The sequence below is a fragment of the Narcine bancroftii genome, chromosome 12 (assembly GCF_036971445.1).
Source record: "Narcine bancroftii isolate sNarBan1 chromosome 12, sNarBan1.hap1, whole genome shotgun sequence".
Taxonomy (NCBI): Eukaryota; Metazoa; Chordata; class Chondrichthyes; order Torpediniformes; family Narcinidae; genus Narcine; species Narcine bancroftii.
In genome coordinates, this window is record NC_091480.1 from 27534640 (window position 1) to 27560419 (window position 25780).

A 25780-nucleotide genomic window follows, 5' to 3' on the forward strand; every position below is an offset into this window, starting at 1 on the left:
TACATCATAAGATGGTATTTGCCTCACATCTCTGTCCACTGGGGTCATGATTGGGGTTCGAGATATTTGCACCACCGTGCCTTGACCCGATTTGTTCAGGTCCAATACATATCTTGTAACCGTGCAACTGGCTTTTACTTGGTATTAAATATTTTCTCTTTTTTTGTTGTTGTACTTCAAAACATGACTCCAAAATGTTAGATGCTTTAAATAAATTACTTCAAACACCAGATACCTCTAACCCTTCTTGTACCCTCGCCCTGGCCTAATAAACAGCAATTTTTGTATCCAAGCCATTGATCCTTTTGTTTTTTTTTAGCTGCACCTCCTCCATCCTTAGCTGCTCCTTTTCCATCTGCAGCTGCTCCTCTTCTCTCCCTAACTGCTCCCATCCTTATCTCTTACCTCCTTATCTCCACCTCCTTATCTCTTCTTCCTGTTCTTCTAAGCCCAATTGATTTTGAAGTTTTTCTGCTTCAAGAGCTGCCACGTCCACCCAAATCTTTAAACATGTAGATGCAGTACTTGAAATGCAGGACTTGTTGTAGAACTTTTCTTGCTTCTCCTGCTTCCAGTGTTTGACCACCTGGTCGTATATCATCCTCTCTTTCAGGTGTCACCTTAATATCTGACTGTCTCCACTCTCGATTACTCATCTTTCACACCACAATCTTGTGACACACCTTCAAACAATTCCAAGTGGCTACTCTTAAATTCTATTGATGTTTTTTTCTGTAATTCCATGGATTTGTGTTCCAAGAGCCGTAACCTTCTCTCTTTCGATTGCCTCTTTCAGTCTTGCTTGAGAGTAGTTTTGTCTCCACTTGAATCTAATCTCTCACATTGTAATTCTTCTTTAAGTTCCATGACCTTCATTTTCTCGACACGTAGCTCCTCAGGGGCAACAGCTTCAGCAGCGGCTGCCATATTATCCATTCAGCTGACCTTCGCACTCAGGCATCAAACATGCAAAACAATATCTCCAAAACCAAAACAGTCCTCAAAGGACAAGCAGCAGTTTCTCCAAACTGTGTTCTGACTTGCAATAAATACACATAAGGAATCCAGAAGTAAGGTTTATCACTTCCAATGGCCTTGATGCTGCAGTTGACAATTGTGGCTCCTTGAGTTCGAAGTGCTCTAATGCAGCTTCCAAATGCAATTTCCAACTTTCTATTGACTTTATTCATTTTCTATTAACTTAATTGTAGTGACTACTTTCATTTATGGTTGCTTGGAGGATATCAGAATGTTGTTGTCTATGACTCGTTCAAACAAATTCATACTAAAGCTAAGTTCAGTTTTCCAAAGATTATTAAACAATATTAAATATTGTTAATGTCATTATCAGTTGCTATACATTGTTGCAATATGTCAAAACATTGTTAGATGGTCAATAGAAATTGTTGGAGCTTTTCTGTTCCCTCCATTTTACAGAACAAAAGAACTAACTGAGCATCTATATCTCTCTAACATGGCTGAGAAACCAGCTGTAAACTTGGCTCTTAGATGTTGATAGGAGAAAGCATAAAAATATATTAAACAGCAGCCAGAAAGCCACAAACAGAACTGCTTTGCGAGCTTGAAATCCAATTTAACCTTTACAATATCCATAATTTCAAGGTCACCCACAAATTGGAGGAATAGCACCTAATATTCTATCTAGGCACTCTACAACTGGATGGCATCAACATTGACTTCTTTGATTTATGTTAGGCCCCACCCCATCCCTCCCCCTCCCTCCCCCCCCCCACTCTCTCTCTCTCCCTCTCTCTTCCCCCTCCATCCCTCTGTTTCCTTTCATCCAGCTCTCCACCCCCTTCCCTCTCCATTCAGAGAGCTATTCCATTCCCCTATCACATCAGGGCATTTTTTTTCTTCTGCCCTCCCAACTATATCCACCTTTGACCTCTTGCCTGTGCTGCTCCTCCTGCCCCTTCCCTCCCATTTTATTCAGACACCTGCCTGCCTTTTGCTCATTCCTTGATGAATGGCTGAGTCATGAAACGTTGGTTATGTCTCTACCAGAAAGAATGCTGAGTGATCTGCTAAATTTCTCCAACACTTTTGTGTATTAAATCTTTAATTCATAAATGTCTCTTAATATTATTGAAAGGATTAATTAATTTTAGCATTTGTGACTTGATCTTTGTGTCTAAAAATGTCATTATTCGGATGTAGGTGGATAAAATGACATTCCTGTATATTTTACTTGAGTAGAACCTCTGAAGTAATTCAGAATTAGAATTTATTATCATGAACATGTCGTGAAATTCATTGTTTTACGGCAGCGTCACAGAGCAAATATTTCTATAAACTATATTTAAAAATAAATAAAAATAGTGCAAGATAAAGAAAACAAAAAAAAGGAGGTAGTGTAAACAAACTGACTATGCAATACAGAGAGAATTTTAAAAATCAATAAAATGCAAAAGTAAAAGTCCTTAAATGAGTCCCTGATTGAGTTTGTGGTTGAGGAGTGTGTTACAAGCTAATAAAATCTAATTAGTACTAACGAAGGAACAACAATGGAAAATTCACCAGACAGTGGTAAATTCAAAATAATAATTTTTATTAAACTATTAATAACATAACTTTTCTAAACTTAACTCTATCTTAAACTCCACTATGTGTGTGTGTGTGTGTGTGTGTGAGGGAGAGAGAGAGAGAGAGATTATATTCCAAACTATTACAGTTTAAGATTGATTCTAAAAAAAGTCAATTTTAAAGTTCAATTTAAAACATCTTGTTGAACTTAATGATCTTTTTAAATCACAGTTCAGAAGTAATTATGAAGCACTTTTAAACATTATATCTTCAGATCTCCTTAAACTCACAATTCTTTTGATAAGTTGTCTTTCAGAGCAATGTTCCTTCATACGAGTGATTTCACAAACTCCATCTTATCTTGCCTAAGAGTTATGGAGTCTGTTTTCCACTGATTTCAAACTTCTTAATCAAAAGTGACCATTCCTCAGGACACAAATGAGGCTGCCTCTCTTTTTTTAAAAGAGCAGTCCGACTGGCTATTTTCTTTCAAATTACCACTGGCTGTACCTTCTGTTAATAACACAGATCCTATTCAAAGGATTTTGAAACTTTACTTTTTATCTTGACAAAGAAGGTAATCCTGTATTCACAGGAGGTATGGTTTCTTCCAACTCGTTCAAAATGTCTCTCTCTTCATTTATGTTTCTCTGAAAACATATGACCTGACATCACTATTGTTTCAGTTTCATTTCTATCCAAAACACAACCTATGATAGATGACCTCTTCACATCCACAAACTTCTGACTCTGTAAAGTCAGGCTCAGGTCATCCCAATGGTACTTAAGGTTTTGAAACAGCTGCCGGAATAATGCTGAATGTACACAAAAAATACTTTTAAGAACCACACATGGTACTTGAGTTTCATTCAAGAACACTTATTCAGTTTTATGGCTCTGTTTTCCAGACGCTGCAATACTGAACTGACTTCTGTGCGTAAAGGTCTGTGGTGTCTCTGTATAACCCTGAATCCACCCATAATTCCCTCACTAGAAATATATTTTAACTCTATACTAAGAAATGTGTATTTTATAACTAAAGATTTTAACTTTAAAGATTAACACAAATCCGTTACAAGTGTGTTGGTGGAAGGGTAGCAGCTGTTCCTGAATCTGGAGGTGCGAGTCTTATGGCACCTGTACCTCTTTCCTGATGGCAGCAGCGAGAACAGAGTGTGTGCTGGGTGGTGTGGATCCTTGATGATTGCTAGTGCTCTCCGACGGCAGTGTTCCCTGTAGATGTTCTTGATGGTGGGGAAGGTTTTGCCTGTGATGCCCTGGGCTGTGACAACCACTTTTTGCAGAGCTTTGCACTCAGCGGTATTGGTGTCCCTATATCAGACCGTGATGCAATCAGAGAAGGGTGGTGATGTGATGGTTTGGTGCATGGACCTCTATCTGGCTGAAGCTAGATGACAACATACAGACACCTCTTCTTATTTACCTTCAACACAACCCCACCAAAACTCATCAAACCACTATATCGTGCACTATCTCTGAACTCATCACTTCTGAACATCTCCCTAATACAGGCTTCGTTCTCATTGTTTCCTAACCCTGCACAGCCTGTTTCTACCTCCTACCCCAATCCACAAACTGAACTGTCCCGGCAGTCCCATTCCTTTTCTGAGCCCCTGCCCCAGTGAACTCAACTTACTTCAACTCCATTTTGTCCTCCCTGGTCCAATCCCTCCCCACCTACATCCTCAATACTTCACATGCCCTCCATCACTTCAGCAAGTTCTCTAAACTTAACTGTCTCATCTTTACCATGGACAACCAATCTCTATACGCCTCCGTCCCCCATACCGAAGGTTTCTTTCTCAACAATGCACTCAACCAGTACCCATCCACCACCAACTTGTTCTGGCAGGCAGAACCTGTCTTCACCTTCAATAAATCATTCCACTTTCTCCAAGTCAAAAGGGGAGCTATGGGTTCCCACATGAACCCCAGCTAAACCTGGCTTTTTGTTGGCTACATGGAGCAGACGATGTTACAAGCCTACACAGGCAAGGCCCCTCAACTCTTCCGCTACTACATCGATGACTAGTTTGGTGCTGCCTTATGCACCAATGATAAGGTCATCGACTTCATTCATTTTGTTGCCAACTTCCACCCTGACCTCAAATTCACATGGCCCATCTCTAGCCACACTCTCCCCTTTTTCAATCTTTTTGTCTCCATTTTGGGACCAAAGGGCTCAGGAAGGAAATTAAGAAAGGATCAAGGAGGCATGAGAAGGCCTTGGCATGTAGGATTAAGGAGAATGTGAAGAACATAAGGATGTCGAGAATGAAGCTGGGGCTGTTAAAGGATAAAGGAGGCAACATGTCCCTGCAGGTGGAGGAGGTTAGGGAGGACCTAAATCAATACTTTGCTTCAGTATTCACAAGAGAAAAGGACCTTGATCAGGGTGAGGTCAAATAGAACAGGTTTGTGTGGGGACAGAGTGGACATTAAAGAAGAGGATCTTCTTAAAAACATCAAGATTGCTAAGTCCCTGGGGCAAGACGTGATATACCCCAGGTTGCTGTGGGAAGTGAGAGAAGAGATAGCTGGGGCAGTAGCTATGATCTTTGAATCCTCTTTGGCTGCAGGGGAGGTGCTGAAGGATTGGAGAATGGCAAATGTAGTCCCCTTGTTTAAAAAGGTAATAGGGAGAATCCTGGGAATTATAGACTGGTGAGTCTTATGTCAGTGGTTTGCAAACAATTGGAGTAGATTCTTAAGGATAAGATCTATGAGCATATGGAGAAGTGCGGTCTACTCAAGGACACTCAGCATGGCTTTGTGAAGGAAAGCTCATGCTTCACGAGCCTAATTCAGTTTTTTGAGGAGATAACAAAAGAAATTGATGAGGGTAGAGTGGTCTACGTGGATTTTAGCAAGGCATTTGACAAGGTCCCCCATGAGAAACTCAACCAGAAAGTCATGAGGCACAGGATCAGTAGAACCTTGGGTGTGAAGATAAAAAAAACTGGCTTGTAGGAAGAAAACAGAGAGTAGTATTGAGAGGAAAGTATGCTACCTGGAGGTCGGTGACTAGTAGCATGCCGCAAGGATCTGTTCTGGGACCCCTTTGTGATATTTGTAAATAATATGGATGATGAGACAGAAGGATGGGTCAGTAAGTTTGCGGATGACATGAAGGTTCGAGGAGTTGTAGATGGGGCTGTAGGGTGATGAAGGTTACAAGAGGATAGAGACAGGATGCAGAGTTGGGCAGAAAAGTGGAAAATGGAGTTCAATCCTGATAAATGTGAGATGATGCATTTTGGAAGAACTAACCAGAAGACTGAGTACAGGGTTAATGGTCAGTTACTTTAGAGTGTAGATAAACAGAGGGACCTTAGGGTTCAAATCCATACATCCCTCAAGGTCACCACACAGATTGATAGGATAGTTAAGAGGGCCAATGGGATGATGGAATTCATTCTTAGGGGGATTGAGCTCAGGAATTGAGAGGTCATGTTACAACTCTACAAATCTCTGGTAAGACCACACTCAGAGAATTGTGTTCAGTTCTGGTTGCCTCATTATAGGAAGGATGTGGAAGCTATGGAGAGGGTGCAGAGGAGAATTAGGAGATTGTTGTCTAGATTGAAAAGGTTAGCAGAGCTGGGACTTTTCTCTTTGGAGTGTAGATGGATAAGAGGAGACTTATGAAAGGCATAGATAGGGTGGACAGCCAGCACATGTTTCCCTGGGTAAGAATAGCAAACACCAGAGGACATATGTGCAAAGTTAAAGGAGTGATGTTTAGGGGAGACATCAGGGGTAAGCTTTTTTATGCAGAGAGTTGTGGGTACCTGGAATGCCTTGCCTGGGTTGGTGGTGGAGGCTGAAACATGAGGGGTATTTACGAGACTCTTAGACAGGCACATGGATGAAAGAAAAATAGAGGATTATGTGGTAGGGTGGGTTTTGTACACTTTTTTAAGGAATATATGAATCGATGCAGCATCGAGGACCGAAGGGCCTGTACCATGCTGTAGTGTTCTATTTTCTATGCACTAGACATCTTACACAAACTGTTAGGTAAAAACATCATGAGCTGGAATGTAGAGGGAGTCTCCCAGTGCTGGGCTGTAACAAGATGCAGTTGTGACCTTGTACTCTCAAGATAAGAGTGGGGATGACAAATTGATGTGCAGGAGGCTAGCAGAGAGGGACAGCAACAGTTTATTCATTGGACAATGTCATGGTATGATAATTTACTAAGTACGTATCCTAAGGTATATAAAAAACACCATTTTCTGATAACGGCAGAATGCGCCTTCTCCAACTAACACTGTTAGTTGCAAGTGTTACAATCCGGCAATAAAGAACAAAAAACTTTGATTTCGACTCAGTCTGGTGCTTGACTCACTCATTCATGAACAAAGCAGACCTAACAAAACCCACCAACTCTCACAGCGACCTTGACTACACCTCTTCTCACCCTGCCCCCTGTAAGGATTGCATTCTTTTCTCTCAATTCCTCCATCTGCTCCTAGGACGAGCTCTTCCATGCTAGATCATCAGAGATGTCACCACCAATGCAAGAGGATTTCACTGACAAGCAAAATGTCTTTGAATCTTGGATCTATCTATTCCCTTCCCTGAGGAAGAACATCCTAACTTCCCCACTCTTCCCACAAAATTAATCTACTCATCATGGTGACTTATGAGTGTCCATTTACTCAACACTGCCTCCAAACACTTGGACATGCATCCTTCCCTAAATACGGTGCTCAAAATTAGATAGAAAAGGTAACTGTAAACATTTAACTTATTTGCTTTTGTTTGCTATCTAAAAATCCTTTAAGATATCCTTCACTGCCTCATCAACCTCACCTGCCAAATTCAGACTAACGGGAATCCATTAGATTCAATTCACAATTCTGAATAGTTTTCATACACATTTGGCAACTGTCCAGAGTATAGAATCTCATTAAGCAAGCAAAAGGTTGCTGTGAGTCACAAAGCAGATCGTGAGACTGCCATGGTTTTACAGTCTGTTCGAATGCTCTTGGAATAGATCGTTTTAAACAAATAAAAGAATCTTCTTGTAAATTGTTCATTGAAGCTGTGATATTCAGGGGAGAATGAAACATATGCTGCTGTCTGTAATCCCTCTTTATACATTACCCATTCTCATAGACAAGCAATAACTTAATAAAAAAGTAAACTTCAGAGGTCATTAACTCAACTCAATTTGGTGGAGAAGGGCAGAGTGGGAAGAGAGTAATTGACTTGGGAATTCTCCGGTGTGGCAATGTCCTTGTAAGGAATGGCAAGCAGACCAATCAGCATCCTTGGTTAATGGTTAATATAATTTTAGTCTTGCAATGCGTCACACGAGGTTTTTAATTCCAGCATCAAATGTTTGTATGTGCTGCAGCTATTTCTTAAAGCCCAAGAGGGTCTGGGGTTTTTTTTGTATATGTGCTAGATTGGAAGAAGAACTTTTGAAAAATCAGACACCTTCCATTTGCAGCTGTTTTAAAAAAGGACATAAATAAGTAGAAAGTACACATTTTTACATTGTCAGTTTTCTACATTTATTTTCAGCTCCCACAACACTAAAATGGCAATTCTTTGGTTACACTACAACACATACTTTTCTTCACAATGCTCAGTGAGGTAAGATCCAGTTCCTGGTGGTAAATGAATCTGGAAACTGATGGAAGAGTAAAATAAATCTCATATACATTTCCAATAAGACCAAAATGTCGAATTTTGATCCTTTTCAAATTAATTATCAGTTCATTCTATTTTTGCCATCAATAGTTTATGATAGGATGTGAATAACATCCACACAAGCAAAGAGGATTATCAGTTTAAACTTTCAACTCTGATGTCTACTGAAATGGAAATTGGATTTTACTGATTTGATATGGGGAATAATTAAGTCAGCCGTCTGTCGGTAGCGACCCCAACCAATAATATGCTATCTGATTAATGAACATTATTTGGGCAACTAGCAGTTTGAGTGACCATCTCCATGGACCACATCAAAGATGACGTGCAACACCTCGACTTGAAGACAATGCATAAGGTGATGATGGAGATTGAAAACTTGACACCATCCACAACCTCGCAGTCGTTGTCACCAAAACCAGGAAGGGAAAAAAACCATACGATCTAGAGATCATTGGGAGAATCAGATGTGGAGAGGGTGAGCAAATTTAAGTTCTTGGAAGTCACTATCTTGGAGGATGTTCCTTGGATACAACACACTAATGGCATCATGAAGAAAGCACGTCTGCACCTCGACTTCCTAAGGAATTTGCAGAGGTTTGGTATGACATCAGAAACCCTGGAAAATTTCTAGATGTGTCATGGAAAGTGTACAGGCCACCTGCATCTCGGTCTGGTATGGGGATACTCCTGAGCATACCTCCAAAAGGTAGTAGACATAGCCCAGGACATAACAGGTTAAACCCTTCCTACCATCGAGAACATCTACAGGGAACACTGCCATTGGAGACCAACAGCAAAATATCAGTGATCCACACAACCCAGCACGCAGTTTCTTCTCACTGCTACCATCAGGGAAGAGGATCAGGTGACACACGACTCGCACCATCAGGTTCAGGAAGAACTGCTATCCCTCCATCTCAACAACAAACTCAATCAGGGATTCATTTAAGGACTCTTACTTTTGCACTTTATTGATTTTTTAAAATTCTGTCCGTATTGCACAGTCAGATTGTTTACATTTTGTTATCCGTTTAGAGTTCTATTTATTTACATGTGCACGATGTCTACAGTTTTTTCTGCACTACCAGAAAGTGGTAGTTTTGCCTCGCCTGCAGGAAAAATAATCTCAGGGGTGTATGTGATCTGATTTATGTATTCTGACAATAAATCTGAAACCAAAATTGAAATCATTTCTAACTTTCCTTACAGAAATGCTCTTGCTGTACACTTGTAATGCTATTTTAACAATTATTACCATACAATAACTTCATTTGTGGTTTTCAATTTTCTGAGATCAACAGATTTTTTTGTGTGCAATTGAAGTTGGGGAATATGAGGCTGATGTAAAAAGATGGAGTTGAAGGAAAAGGACAGTAATGATCTTAAACCACAGAAAAGCTGAATAGCCCAATTCTTGTCATTTATTTCCTTTTTTTCTTAATTTCTCATATAGTGATCAGGATTCATTAAAATTGTGTTTGAAAATCATACAGCATTATGGGAAATTACCAGTCCATCAGCTTCAGTATGGCAAAAAAAATCATGGACAATTTCATACTTGTTCTGCAAACATGCTTCAAAGAAAGAACCTTAAATTGTTTTATTGTAGGTAGTTATTAATTGCTTTAATGATGAAATTCTGTTTCCCCTGTTTCTGATTTACATTTCTGAGAATTTTGGTGTCACTATAAATTAATTCATTGCATTATTTTAATAGCACTTCAGTAGGAAGACTTATATTTGCCTTTTTTGGCGGATAATTTCAAACAGGCGTCAATCATACCAGTGCCCAAGAAGAGTATAGTAACCCGCCTTAATGACTATTGACTGGTACTACTTGCATCAACCGTGATGAAGTGTTTTGAAGGGCTGGTGTTGCAGCATATCAGCTCCTGTTTGAGCGACGACATGGATCTGTTCCAGTTTGCCTATCGTAGCAAAAGGCCTATAGCAGATGCCATCTCACTGGCACTACTCAAAGCATTGGAACACCTGGATGGCAAAGATGCATTTGTCAGGATGCTTTTTATTGACTTTAGTTCGGCACCACCAGCCCTTCAAAACTGATCAGCAAACTGCAAGACTTGAGACTCAATATATTATTTTTTTTTTTGCTCTACCAATAAGTGGTAATTCTGCTTCACCCACAGGACAAAGAATCTCAGGGTTGTATGTGATGTCATGTATGAACTCTGACAATAAATCTGAATCTGAACAATCCTTGAACAAATCTGAAATGATAGTTCTTCATTTGCTAATTATGCCGCTTGCAGACATTTGTCATGACTCTAAGTGTTTTCTTTGCTTGAAACTCCAAATTATGTTCAAGGAAAAAGAGTTACTGAAAGGGAGCCACGTTGGTTTAAAAGGTAAAAAATTGGAAATGTCAGCTTAAGTTTTCCAAAAATAACATTGAAAATTGCTCACCAAAAATATGACCAATAAAGTATTATTTGCAAAGATGACTTTTTTAACAAAGAAATGTAGTCCTTCCTACCTCTGGGACTCAGTTATATTTACATTATGGATCATCCCACGATGCCTTCAGTGCCACGGACTGATTGGAAAAAGGATTGATGGAATTGACCAACAACATGCTCTGACATTTAAACCATTGTTTTCTCCTGCAGCTCTAATGTGGCAATGATTGAACTGAACTAACTGAGGTGTGGTTCAATAGGACACTGCACAGTGGCAGGAAAATCTCAGCATCGGGCCTTACTTCTCTTGAGATGGACTAAGGACGACTAAACTGAATGACATTCAGGTTTGTTTATACTAGGATTGTCAATGGAGTTCTTGATGGTTCTGGTCCTGACGAGTGAAAGTTGCCTGTGCATAACTTTTTTTTGATGTGGCATAGCTGTTACAACCAGATGTAACAGAATGAGGTTTACATCCTGTGACTAAAGACAAGGTTTAACTACATGGAGATTACCACTCACACAATGTCATCAAGTGGAGCCTGGACACTCACAAAAACACACACACACACACACACACACACACACACGTTATTTCCTTCTGCTGCCTCCCCCAAACTAGGGCCTCCCTTGACCCCCCCCCCCCTCCTCAGCCTTCATCCTCTTGAAACTAGAATCTCTTCTCTGCAAGTGTATTCCCTCATTTTTGCAACCTCCCTTGGCCTCTCCATCTTATGACTCATTCCTCCACCCTGTCACATGGCTCCAAATTCTTTCCCAGCACCGAAGACCTAACCTTTCTCTTTCGTCTTCACCTTTTCCACACCTTGTTTTTTCCTACAATATCCTTCCCACTGAGTTCCTAGCTAAGCTCTCACCCTGGAGAAAATACCCACATGCTATCACTGAGTGATATTCCCTTAAGCACAAAGTGAACAGGGGTATGGGAGCAGTTTGCTGCTGCTTCAATTTGGGAAACGATTCATATGGAGGTCCTTAGGGACATAACATTAGGTGATGTGGTGGGGAAACAGAAGGAGAACAAGCCTGAGAGATTCTCTCCCTCACTCACCACCTTCTCGATATGACCCAGCTTTCAGTTCCTGGGCTTAATTTCCCAATTGCCAATTGCTCAGCCTGTAGCCCTGACCTAACCCCAAATCTTGGGATTTAAAATATAGAGCCTAATGGGTTAGGTCTTCTGCACTCTTGCTGAACCCGTAGAACATTTGCCCCTCCCACTCCTCTGACCTTCTCAATCAGAATTGGGTCATTCTTATTGTATTGGTTTAACAGGTTGTGACATTATTTAGATGCAAAAGGTAGCATGTTTGGAGATGTGGGAAAGTAGGATGATTAGAATGACCCCCCCTCTCGACACATATTTTAACTTTAATATTCCAATCCTATTAGAGTTATATTATGCTCTCTCTCTCTTTATACATCAGAATAAAGAGCAATGATATGTTTGTACATTACGTTAATATGCTTAATGAGGCCTGGACACTGAGATACTGTATTTTAATGTAAAATAGGCCAGGTGGCAAATATTTGCTTATGTATTGACATTTCTTCTCTTTTTAGTGTGATAAAGGAAGTGTGAAATATAGAATTCAACCTGCAGTTTAGTTACAGTGAATAAACAAAAACGTGGCTCAGAGAAAAATATTTTGCTAACCTAGTTTTTCTTTTAGAAACGCATCATGAATGAAACTTTTTTTAAAATAACTACTTTCTTCATCAGTGTTTCCTTCAAGCAATGCCGAAACTCTATCGCCTATGTATTAAGTATATACAGTCTGCAGGTTAACACCTGTTCTCTGTCCCTTATACAGACATGAATTGGACTGCAGAATTCCCAAGAAATAGGCTATTAACTGCACCATACACTGGGGATCAGGATTAGCCAATGAATGCCAAGTAAAGGAACCTTTACTTCATGATTTTTGCTTGCTCAGGAGATTATGTGAAATATAAAAGGCAAATTCCAAAAAGACTGTCGCAGCAGCTTCTGCCCCTGTGTCTGGTAAGTAATGTGGTAACAACAGTTCTAGTGGTAAGTTTATAGATGTATTCATTCCTTTACCCATTCAAATGTTTGAAAAACCATCTTTTTCAAGCAAGAAAGTATCATCACTGTCAAGTGAGATTTACCAGTTGGATTAATCTGGAGCAAAACACTTTCCATAAAGAAGTTTTCTTGTAAATTCTCATGTAGCAAATGAGCCTTCTGTAAGATGAGGGTGTTTTGCATAATGTGTTGCTACAGTGTAAAATGCAGCGACTAAAGCAGATTCTATTGTAACTTTTAAAAAGAGATTGGATAAATATTTAAAATGAAAATAAAAATGCAGAGCTGAAGGTGAAACTGGGAAATTGGTACAATAGATATCTCTTTCAAAGGATGTGGAGTGCAAAGAGAATTCTTGAGCTCTTTGCCGGAATTTTTGAGGATTGTTAAAAAATGTCTTCTGTTAAAAACACATGTATGTTCATTTCTGTTTTATAACATTACTTAAGCATAATAATTTTTTATGAAATCTCTTTATATCATTATTTTATCTCCCTGTTGATCAGCCATGATTATTGAATCACTTTTTGCTTAATAGCTGCAAAGTATTATTAAATATTTTATTTTAAATGAACCACTTAGTGGGGATAATTAAAACATTTTTAACAATGGTTTGCGATATGGTGAGTGTGGTGCATCTCTATTACAGAGCCCACAACCTGGGTTCAAATCCTGCGCTGTTTTAATCCTGCGCTCGTGTCTTTGTGGGTTTCCTCCAGATGCTCCGGTTTCCTCCCACCCTTCAAAACATATGGGGTTGTAGGTTAATTGGAGTATTTGAGCAGCATGGGCCGGAAGGGCCTGCTACCGTCCTCGATATTTACATTTTAAATAGAAAAGTTGTTAGATCTGAGGACGGGAAAGTAGCTCAGGACACTTTAAAGGATAGAGAAAAAAGATGATTAAAAAATGGTGAAATTTATAAAGGGCTGTTCATGCTTGAAAGAGAATGCTTTAGGAGGAGTTTTGAATGGAGAACACATGGTTTCAAATGAATGATGATACCTTATAGATACTCACTGTCATTGATATAACACAAATGTTCTCACATCTCATATTGGTCCAGTTGACATATCTTGAAACTAATTAGGTAGAAAACTGAATTCATTTTTTTGAAGGTTTCTGCTGCAACAATGCTTTCTGTCCACTATTTCCATCAGATGTTAAACTAGGCTCTTCGCAGCCTTACTTTTGTGCTTGACATGTGAGTGACTTTACTGAAACTAAAATGCTCCTTTACACCACTGCAATATCACCTCATTTTGAATTTCTGCTGAAACCTTCATCCGTGCCAGTGGTATCTCAGGACAAACACATGGACGATCTCCCATCTTCTACCTTAACAATCACATATTCATCCATCACTCCACTACATGTCTGAGTTACCCTTACACTGATTTTCCCTCCAACAATACTTGCATGTTAAAATTCTTCATCTTGTTTTAAAATCCCTCCAAGGACTTGCTCTCACCCCCACAGCCTCTCCATCTATACAATCTCAAGAAGCCTTCCAGAGCTCAACACTTATCCAATACTGACTTCTTGTCTCTCTGGATTCCAATTGTTTCACTGCTGGCGGCTGTACTTTTGGCAGTTTGGACTAAATTCTGAGCCTTCAGAGACCAAGAGATACAAGTATTGTTTTAGTCGTTAACACCAAACACAAGATTTTAGATTTCTGGTTTTACTCGCCTCCTCCTGATTTAATTTTTTGAAGTTCAATGACCAAACTTCCTCAACCTTTGTAACCTCTCTACAATCCACTAAATTGAAAGAGGCAGCAGTAGGCACCTTGGGTAGTCATATGGCAGCGGGTTGAAAGGCTGCTGTACTCTAGAATCCTTTGTTTCTGACCTGTTTCCCCTTATCTGGGTTTGTCTTCTCTTGCAATCTCAGAGGGAGTTCTCTGTTCTTCTCGAGTTAGTACTCTACAGCCAATTTGAATTCAAAATGAAAGGCAAAGGAGACTGTGGAGACAATGTTGATCCCATGCCTTTCCTGGCTCCTTCTGAAAAGGAGAAACTCGAATTTTTGAAGAAGCCCTATGACATCAAAAAGTCCTGCTGGGTCAAGGATGAAAAGGAGGGTTTTATTGAAGGAGAGATCCAGTCTGAGAAAGATGATCAAGTCACCGTGAAAACAGTCAGGAATACAGTAAGTGGAAGTTATTGTGCCATATTTGTTCAAGGAAAGAAGTATTTGTTTCTCATAATATTTTGTTGTATTACTACATCTTTCACCTGATGGTTCTATGATTGTAAAAGAAGGCTGGAATGGTTGCAATTTCCAAATTTCTTCTTCAGAAGTCACTGCAAGAGCCATGAGTTGCATCCTTCAAAATAATTCAGCTTGTTGGGATTAGTGTAGACATAAGGGCAAAATAAATATTAAGAGGAACTTCCAGATGCTACTTAACCTTCCTTCAACCAGCAATACAAATAAATATTGCCATGGAAACAGTTGTATATTCAAGCATGTTGAATGAAAGGCAACTGTTTAAGAGCATAGAACACTACAGCACAGTACAGGCCCTTCGGCCCTCAATGTTCTGCCTACCCATATATTCCTTTAAAAAAAGCACTAAACCCACCCTACCCTGTAACTCTCCATTATTCTTCCATCCATGTGCCTGTCTAAAAGTCTCTTAAATTACCCTAATATTTCAGCCTCCACCATATCCCTGGCAAGGCATTCCAGGCACCCACAACTCTCTGTGTAAAAAACTTACCCCTGATGTCTCCCTGAAATTTCCCTCCCTTCACTTTGTACATGTATCCTCTGCTGCTTGCTGCCCTGGGAAACAGGTGGTGGCTGTCCACCCTATCCATGCTTCTCATAATCTTGTAGACCTCTATCAAGTCTCCTCTCATCCTTCTATGCTCCAAGGAAAAAGGTCCCAGCTTTGCTAACCTGGCCTCATAAGACTTGTTTTCCAATCCAGGCAACAACCTGGTAATTCTCCAATGCATGCTCTCCATAGCTCCCACATCCTTCCTATAATGAGGTGACCAGAACCGAACACGTCTCCAAGTGTGGTCTTAACAGAAATTTGTAGAGCTGCAACATGACCTCTCTACTCCTGAACTCAATCCCCCAATAATGAAGTCCAGCATCTCATAGACCTTCTTAACTATCCTATCAACCTGCGCAGCGACCTTGAGGGACATATGGATTTGGACCCCAAGGTTCCTCTGATCATGGTAACCAACCATTAATCCTTCTGGTTTGTCCTTCTGTTTTGAGTTATTTTAAAATATAAAGGTGCCTTAATCACAAAAGTAACACTTTTCAATTCTAGGGACTGACATACCAAACAGTAAAGAAAAATTCAGGACAGATACTAGGAGTCATTACTTTTTACATAGAACTTGCTCTATGTTTACACTGTAGTTAAATGGCAGGAATAATCTTCTTTGTGGTGTGATCGAGACAAAAGACACGAGAATTATCAGACAATAGTTGTGTCCTTTAATGGGAGAAATTTAAAATCAAAGGTTTCCTGTGTAGACATAAGACACATGGCCAATCAAATTACTTCCTGTCTTCTCCTTAGGATCTTTGCTCTGTGTGTATCTGCATATAAAATAAGCTTCAGCCAAAAAGAATCCTGTTGAGAGTTTACAGTATTCCTGAAATTATCTTAAGTCAATGCATAACATTCATTCCATATCAGAAGTGACATTAGTATAACAAGACTTGGGAATAAATTGAGGTAAAGAATAAAAATCCTGTATTTCTATATTTTTTAATGACTGAAAATATGCCTTGTTTTAATTCCCTAAATCATATGATCATCAATCTCATTAATTTATGACCATAATCTAAACAGAAAGGTGGAAGAATACATTTAATAGCAATAGACTTTACCTGTCAGTTGTTTATTTTGGTGAGAAAGACTGATTTTATTACATCTTTCATTTGCAAATAGAATTAAGTTCATTGCAAAGTTTTTTTTTAAGCTGGAGAACCAGTGTTTAACATTAGTTTCAGAGAATGGAAATGTTTTGACCAAGAGTGGATGAAGAAAAGGTGGCCAGAAAAATAACGAGATGGATCGAACAATTAACATTCCAAAATATTCCCTGGAAATTAAATGCTGTCGCATAGAGATTTGAGATGATTTGTGCCAATGAGGAGTTGTTCCATGATACATTATAATCAAAAAGGAAAAAAAAACACTACAGATACTGGAAATGTGAAATTAAACCAAAAATTATTGGGTATGCTAAACTTGTCAGGCAACATCTGCAGAGAGGAAAAAATAGATCAATTGTAGATAGGCAACCTTTTGTTAAATAACTCTTCTAAAATTATACCATAAAATATTATATTTAATGTAGAATTAAATTCTGTCAATGTGTTGATTTATTTTTCAGACTGTGACTATGAAGAAGGATTTTGCTCAGCAAATGAATCCACCTAAATTTTATCAAGCCACTGACATGGCCAATCTGACCTTCCTCAATGAGGCCAGCGTCCTTATGAATCTGCGTGACCGCTATGTCAACATGCGAATCTACGTAAGTCTTACAGTCACCCTCATCTTTTAACCTGTGTACCTTCAGAAGAGAGCAACGTGAAGGGACGACAATCTTAATGGACGGTTAGAGAAAAGGAAGATAATTATGAATGAAAGATAAAAGAAAAAAATCAACAGCCAGACATGAAGGCAGATCAATTAATCTGGACCCCCCAAAAAAAATAGTGTAGCTCAACAAACGTAGGTATAAGGCCTCCTTCTGTCCAATAGCCTACAGATCACCCTTGGGCAAGGTGTAGTACCTGTTTAGCCTCCTAATCAGGGTCACATGAAGCCATGAACTGCAAATGGTGGATGGTTTTTACAAACAGATTCTACAAATTGGAATTTATGGTTGTAAAACGAAAAACCCTGGGCAGATGAATCTACTGATCAATGGTCAGGGTTACCCATCTAATACAGATACTTCAACTGAAGAAGGCAACAGGAAGCCCACCCTTATATAATCATGAATTGGCTACAGTCTGAGCTCATATTATATATTATATTATTGTTCACTGAAGGAGAACAGAATCTATATCATAAAGAAATGTGAAATGTAGAAGAACTATATAAATTCTGATAGAGGTTGGTGGAGATGTGAAACCAAGACTGCTAAGAGATGAAGATGGATTAGAATGAACAGTTGGGTAGATTTTAACAAATTGTGCTTTAAGAGTTGTTTATGATACAAAGCTTATAAAAGAAGTGGTAGCCTGATATGAATACATGATATTGGACCACTCCAGAGCAGATGTCCCAGACCCAAGGATCAGGTTCATTCCAGCTGAGCATACAAGAGCGTTGGGTAAAATAAACAGAGGTATCAGCCATAGTTCAGTGAGTTGTACTCTCATCTGTGATCAATTCAATTTCTGCTCCAGAGACCCAATTTTGGCTAATGTGTAAGGCAGTATAGGGGGAGTGCCTTGCTCTCGGAGATAATAATTTTAAGACCGTAAACTGAGGCCTATGATTACTTCAGAAAACCATGATCATTCAAGTCAAGGTTTATCCATCATTTGGTCGAGATCTTATGGCTGTCATTGTGGGGTTTTTTTGTGACCACACATGGGCTGAATTACAACATTAACAATTTCAATTGGCTGGGAAGTATTTTGAAGTCATGAAAGGTATTATATTAAAGGAAGATTTTGTTCCTCCATTGTAATAAGCATGTATCCTCAGGTCTGTATGGGATGTTCACTGAATGTTTTGTGAAGACTCAAATTAGATTAATGAAGTATTGATGTTTTATTAAATGCACCCACATTCTCATGCAATTCTGGTTGATTTTAATCCTTGCAGACATATTCTGGGTTGTTTTGTGTAACTGTGAACCCCTACAAGTGGCTGCCCATTTATGGCTCCAGAGTGGCTAATATGTACAAGGGCAAGAAACGCAATGAGATGCCTCCTCATCTTTTCTCCATCTCAGACAACGCCTATCACGATATGCTCATGGGTAAGAAACAAATAGATGAGACCCCAAGTTTCAAAGTATTGAGAATATTCAGCATTTAATCTTCGTACACCTTGTCGTAATCGATGCAACTTACCACGTTCATATTTCTGCACGCTTATTTTAATAAATCCAAGTTTCAATTTTTTATGGAAAAGGCTGGCAAACTTTTAACAGAAGCTCTGTTTACAGCAGGAATTGGAGGCAGGACTGATCTTATGACAGGATGTACAGCAAACCAGCCATTTACTTAGCAAACAGAGTCTGTTTAAGTAACAGAGGACAGCAAATAGCCTAACCAGTCCACTTAGAAAGGGTCTTTATCAGCTAAATGAACTAGATAAAAACTAGATTATTTCTCCAGCAAAATGCACATATCAGGGGAGAATTACCTTGGGTAAGATCAATCCAGTTACTTCCAACAGTTCAGGTGATTTGTCCACAAATCATTTCACTTCTAACAGGAAGTAGTAGTGTCACATTTTATTCTGCATGCAAATTAGAAGGAATAGTGTTGATTCTAAATGGAAGCTGAGCTGCCTGGGTACATATTATTGACTTCAGGTAGAACAATCTGGGATAATTTCAGTGTTCAAATTTCTAGTTGCTCAAAATCATTGGGTCATTTACTCTTTCCCTTTTTAATTTTCTGTTTTCCTCCTCTTCTGTTTCATTCTGAGCTCTCACAGCTCCTCCCACTGGATCTCTCCTGCTTTCCCAGTATGTCTCTCCTTTTCTTCTATCTCTCAGGTCTAAATGAATCTCAGTGTTTATTCTACACTCCCTGATGGCAAAGCAGGAATCACTGTGAATATTCACCTTTGCACAGTTGGATCTATTCACATGTACAGACACATTCGCTATCACAGTTGCAGCCATTTAAAGAAATAAGATGTATCAATTAAAAGAATTAGCATGAGAGGTACAAATGATCGCTGTTAAATACCACAGTAACATTGTGGCTCCTGCTGTACCTTTTTCTTAAATTCTTAGGCCTTTTAAGTAGGTTATTCTGTGGGGCTTCATTTATAAAATGGGGAGTAGGGAAGGTACCAGATTGTTGCTATTCGGTCAGCAGAAATCAAGCTAATAACTTGCTGATCTCCTCAGATAATTTAGGAGTTGTTTAAACGCATGGGGAAACAAACTCTTTCACAATGTATGGGAACTATAGGAAAGAAAATCTAACGTAGATTTCAAAACCGCCGAACGTTGATCTCAGCAGCATTTTGACCAGAGTAAGCCATTGCATCATTTTCATCATTCTCCCGCCTGGATTTCATGAGTTGTTTGAGAATGATCCTGAAGGGATGCTGATATTTTAAGCAGGCAAGCACAGCATTACTGATTCAATGCTGTAATCTTTAATCTTTGTCGATGATCTCATATAATAGTCCGAGCCTGATATGGTGCATTTTTATTAATTGGTTTTCTTATCCTTTTGCAGAGCGTGAAAACCAATCAATGCTCATCACGTACGTATCTATTTATGTTGATCTGTTTTTTTCCACCATATAATCAACAGCAAATAAATACAAGCCAACAAAGATCCCATAAAATAGTATGTATGAATGTAGACAAGAATTTGCTTGTGAATATTATGGAGATCATCCGAGTGAATCGAAGGATGGTTCTTAATTTGTTTAGGGTACATGGAGACAATGACAAGACCATCTTCGCTGATGTATCCTGTAGTCCTTGCGGCTAAATGCATTTCTAACCCAGGCATAGACACATGCAGTTAGCGGAGGGTGTTTCACAGAAATAATATCATAATAACTTAGAGAAATATAGTCTCCAGATATTGTTCAATAATGGTAGGTTATCTAGGCCTATTTGTTTTTGCAAGGCAAGTAAATTATTCCTAGTGGCACCAACACAATATGATACAATTAAAACAGTACAAAACATAATGAAAACGTATACTTTTTAAAGCTTTTTAGATGATAAAATCCATCTCAGTTGGTAATGTATTATTATGTGACAATAAAGGATCCTTGAAATGAAATTAATTAATCCATTCATCTCAATTATCCAGAACCAAGGGATCATACTGTAAATTCCAGGAAATCCTTTCCTGAAGGTTAACTCTTACTTCAACTCCTGCGCATACATTTGTTAATTTCTCAGATAGTTGACTCAGCAGTTAAAAGTTTTTTTTTTAAACTTCAGATGCCAAAAATATGAAATAAAAGCACAAAATTGTGGAAATGTTCAGCAAGTAAAGGAGCAGGGAAGCTGGCTTAACAAATTGACCATGGAACCCCACACAAGATATCTATTGGGTACAGGTGTCCTTGGTGATGAAGAATCCACAGGAGCCTGATGTCTGTCATTCTGTCACTTTGATCCCTTACTGATTTCTGTAAATTTCAATGGGTTTTCATCCAAGTCTGTTTTTAATTATTGTCAAAGTGATGCGACAGCTGTCTCTGTGTTTCCTATTTTTTCCCTTCTCCTCTGTTCTTTACTTTCTGCACCCTTTTCACAACAGTCACTTGCACAGTGTACCTGCAGTTAAGCAAGATGCCAGGGTCCAGCGCAACACCCAAAAGTGCTGGAAAAACTCAGCATCCACAGGAAGTTAAAAAAAGCAGCCGATGTTTCAAGTCAAGTTTGTTGTCAGCTGATTGCACAACTACAATCTGACGAAACAGTGTTCTCCAGTGCTCGGGGCAAAACATGTAGACCACAACCAGATACATACAGACATACTTCATCGGGAAGGATTGACTTTTTCTTTCTGTGGATACTGTGTGACCTGCTGAATTTCTCCAGCATTTTTGTGTTTTACACTTGCATAGTAACTAATGGGCACTTAGAACAAGCAAACAGAAGTTTTTATTACTCATCTATCACCAAGGATATGAGTATATTTTAATGAACAATATTGGGAAGCATAATCAATTTGTAAGGAAAGAAACAATAGATGTGATTTGGTCAAATGATCATCAGCCATTTAGTGCCACCAGCAGTCGTAAGACTGAATAGCAGGTAATATGTTGCTCTCTGAAAAAAAAAGTAATTCAAGTGAATTTTGCTGCATTATGAAAAGTTAGCCTCACCTCCCGGCATTACCCAATGTCACAGAATCATGACAGGAAGTTGGAGGAACTCAGCCAGCCTCGCAGAACCCATAAGAGGCAAAGATGTACTCCTGACATTTCGGGCCTGAGCCCTTTTTCAAGGTATAAGCAAAAACCTGGTAGGCGTTTCGATAAAGACTGATGGAGAAAGGTGGAAGAATGGGAGGGGGAGGAGTCCAGACCAAATAACAAAAGTTGTTAATTGGGTATGATAAAAGGAAAGGTGAGGAATGATTTTGGCTCTGCGAAAGGAGACAGAGGGAAAAGGGAAGGAGAGAGAGAGAGAGGAAAGGAGACAGGGGGACAAAGATGAAGGATGGGGTTTTAACAGAAACCAGAGAAGTCAATGTTAATGCTGTCCGGTTAGAGGGAGCCCAAAATGAAAAATAAGGTTTTGTTCCTCCAATTTGCAGGTGGTCTCAGTCTGGCACTGCATGAGACCATGGGCTGACGTCAGCAAGCGAATGGGAGAAAGCATTGAAATGGCTGACCACTGGGAGATCTATGCTATTGCAGCAGACCGAGTTGAGGTGCTCAATGAAGCGATCTCCCAGTCTGCTCTCAGTCTCTCCAATGTAGAGATGATCTCACTGGCTCTGTGCACATCATTGGCGTGGATCTCCTAATGGGCACTCATTTCAATTCCCCACCCCATTCCCTTGCTGACATGTCTGGTTTCATGCACTGCCAGACAAATTGAAGGAACATCATCTCATCTTACATCTTGGCACCCTCCAAGCTGATGGCATCAGCAACGACGTTTCCATTAAATATCCTCCCACCCCCTACCTTCGTCCCCTTGTTTCCTTTCCTCTAGTTCTGTCTGTTTGTCTCCCTCTTTCCCTCTTTCCTTTTCCCTCAGACTCCTTTCACATAGCTAAAATCAGAATCAGAATTTATTGTCCTGAGCAAGTCAGGAAAGTTGATGTTTTTGCAGCAGTATCCACAGTGGAAACATACATATTCTAACCATCTTACATTACTATAAATCTTTGGTTCATTGATCATTCAGGAATCTGATGGCAGTGGGGAAGAAGCTGTCCTTGTGCTGTTGAGGGCTTGTCTTTAGGCTCCTGTACCTTTTCCCCAATGGTAGCAGAGTGAAGAGGGTGTGGCCTGGGTGGTGGGGGTCTTTGAGGATAGAGGCTGCTATTTTAAGACACTACCTCATGTAGATGCCCTAGACGGAGTGGAATCTGGTGCCTGTGATGTCGCAGGCTGAGTTAACAACCCTCTGGAGTTTATTCTTGTCCTGAGAGTTGGCGCCTCCATACCAGGCAGTGATACAACCAACCAGAATGCTCTCCACGGTACACCTGTAGAAGCTTTTGAGTTTTTGGTGACATACCGAATCAATTCTCACCTTACCTCTTGTCATATTCAATTAACAACTTTTGTTTGTTGGACTGGGATCCTCCCCCTCCCAGTCTTCTGCTTTTCTCTCTCAAGCTTTATTGAGATTCCTGTCTGCTTTTTGAAGAAGGATTCAGGCCCAAAATGTCAGTAATATTTCTTTACCTCTTATGAATGCTGAGACCAGTTGACTCCTCCGGCATTTCTGTATGTTTTTACTACAATCATAGCATCTGCAGACTTCCGTGTTTTACTCCATGTCAGGAGGTTTCTAATGACGACTAATATCGCAGCAGAATTGTAAAGTGTTAATATATTGTAGATTGTTAGACTAAATTCCCATTAAAATTCCATCCTGATATTGTATCCAGATTGAACTTGAGCTGATCTCACTGAAATAACTGGAACAGTTGATCATTAGACTCAATCAATCTTGTGCAAGCTGGTTAGAGTACTTGACATTAGTCTTCCTTAACAGGAAAATGTGAAATTACTTATATGGCCCAAAGGAAGTGTCTTTGTCACGACAGAGGTGCTGGAAAGACACAACAGATCAGACAGCAACCAGACCCCACCAGACATGGGACAGATCTATGTGAAACGTAGTGAAGATTACGTGATGCAGAACAATACATATAGGAATGTATTGGTGAAAATTTCTGTTATATTTGTGAGTTTAGCATTAAACTGGTCACAAAAAATTGCAGACTTCAATATTGCAAGGGAATCTATATTTCAAATAGCTTGAAAAAAAAAATCGCTGATCATCTAAAAATGATTTTTCCACACTCAGCGGAGAATCCGGTGCCGGGAAGACTGAAAACACCAAGAAAGTTATCCAGTATTTTGCCAATATGGGGGCCACTAAGTCGACTACAGCTGAAGTGAAGGTAAGTTTGAAACTTGGGCAGAGAAATGATACACTTTTGTTGAGCAAAGACAATAAATCTAAATGCAAAATTTAAAAGGGGGCTGAGAAAATGAAACCTCGGAGGCTGTAAATACATAATATGCTGAGACAGCGAAAAAGCTGTTCAGATATTGTATATTTGGCATTGTTAGATAGCACATAGAATATAAACCAAGGTAGTTATTCTAAATTGAAGCAATGGGAGATTCACTTCTGTAGCTATTTTCAGGATTTTGGGCATGATGTAAAAGAGATTGGTATCAGGAATAAAGGAGACTGGAGAAGTTGGATTTGTTCGCAGACTAGTACCAGTTAATAGGAGATTTGAGACAAGTGCTCACTACCAAGAAATAGTTTTCAGTGGCCATGTAAGAAGAGGCAAAAGACAGATTTAGGTTCAGTATTAAAAGAGTGCGAGGTGATAAGGAAGCAAATGCTTCTAGAACAAATTGTGCTGATTATGGAACGCACCACTTGAATTGCTGGTGGCTGCACATTAAACTGTGGCTCTCAGGAATATGAGAAATGAGTGGAGGAGTTGGGCTAATTAGATGGCTTTCTCGGAGCAAGCCCGTGGATAGAAAGGGGGGGAGGGGAATGAACTTTCTCAGGTGATATTATTTCATTCTGTGCCAGGATAGCACCAGAAGAAAATCCTTTCACTTTTACAATTCTTGCAGGAGACATTGCCTGCAGGAAACAAAATCCGCAAGAAATTTAAGATCGCTGAATACAGTTAACCACCGTGGGATATATTCATTTAGGAAAATGATTTTGTAACATGATTATTGATATAATTTTGTATGCTCGATATTTAGTATACATTTTCTCAGATCAGGATGATAGGTACTTGAAAATGCAATTGAATTAGTAATTTCTGATCTTGAGTAGCCTCCCGAAATGGTGGTATAACATTCAGGTTCTCTTCAATTGAACTAAAAAAGGCAATACAATGTAGCCTCTTCATTTAAAAAAAAATTAAACTTACAGCCCGGTAATAGGCCATTTCGGCCCATGAATCCTTGTCACCCAATACACCACATTAACCTACACCTCTGGTACGTTTTGAACAGTGGTGGAAACTGGAGCCACCGGAGAAAACCCACGCAGACACGGGGAGAACGTACAAGCTCCTTATAGACAGCATGGATCTCAAACCCCGGTTTCACAGCTGGTGCTGTGAAGCCGTTGCACCAACTGTGCCGCCCTGCCAAGTTCTTAGAACCCGGTTTTCATTTGTGTAAATATGATTGAAGCAGAATACAGAGTATAACCATTTACTTTGGTCATAGTTAATTCTTTTGCAAGAAATGTGGTATTATTTACAGATAGCTTAAAACTCAAATATTGCAAGGTCAATTTGGAACAATCAACCACAGTTTACCAAAATATATCCAAATGTTTAACATCCTTAATTTTATTACTTCTGGAGTGAGTTGATTGCTGATTTTTGTTTTTTAATTCTTTCTCCAGGAAAATGAATTGAACTTTTATCTGTTTTCTTTCTAAAGGGCTCCCTGGAAGATCAAATCATCCAGGCCAACCCCGTGCTGGAAGCTTTCGGCAACGCCAAAACCACTAGGAACAACAACTCCTCACGCTTTGTAAGTTTTTGTTTGCTCCCCCCGTTTGATTATTTCCTTCCACATTCTTTCATTCCCCATCAGATTGGATGCTCTATCCCTGCGGTTACCTTTCCATTTGATGGATCAATGAGATGA

General features: G+C 39.4%; 1 protein-coding gene and 1 long non-coding RNA gene across 2 annotated transcripts in view; both read left to right on the forward strand.

The window, feature by feature from the left end:
- LOC138747212 (uncharacterized) overlaps positions 1-12678 on the forward strand; it is a 44441-nt gene extending 31763 nt beyond the window's left edge. The window contains exons 3-4 of the long non-coding RNA XR_011347373.1: positions 10866-11002; positions 12494-12678. This is a non-coding gene — a long non-coding RNA (uncharacterized lncRNA). The remainder of the gene's footprint in view (positions 1-10865; positions 11003-12493) is intronic.
- Positions 12679-14626: 1948 nt separating this feature from the next.
- The window catches only part of LOC138747263 (myosin-16-like), a 65969-nt gene continuing 54815 nt past the window's right edge, over positions 14627-25780 (forward strand). Inside the window, exons 1-6 of the mRNA XM_069906325.1 lie at positions 14627-14883; positions 17106-17249; positions 18557-18713; positions 20158-20185; positions 23943-24039; positions 25571-25663. Of these exons, the coding sequence (XP_069762426.1) occupies positions 14680-14883; positions 17106-17249; positions 18557-18713; positions 20158-20185; positions 23943-24039; positions 25571-25663 (723 nt within the window). The 5' untranslated portion in view covers positions 14627-14679. The remainder of the gene's footprint in view (positions 14884-17105; positions 17250-18556; positions 18714-20157; positions 20186-23942; positions 24040-25570; positions 25664-25780) is intronic.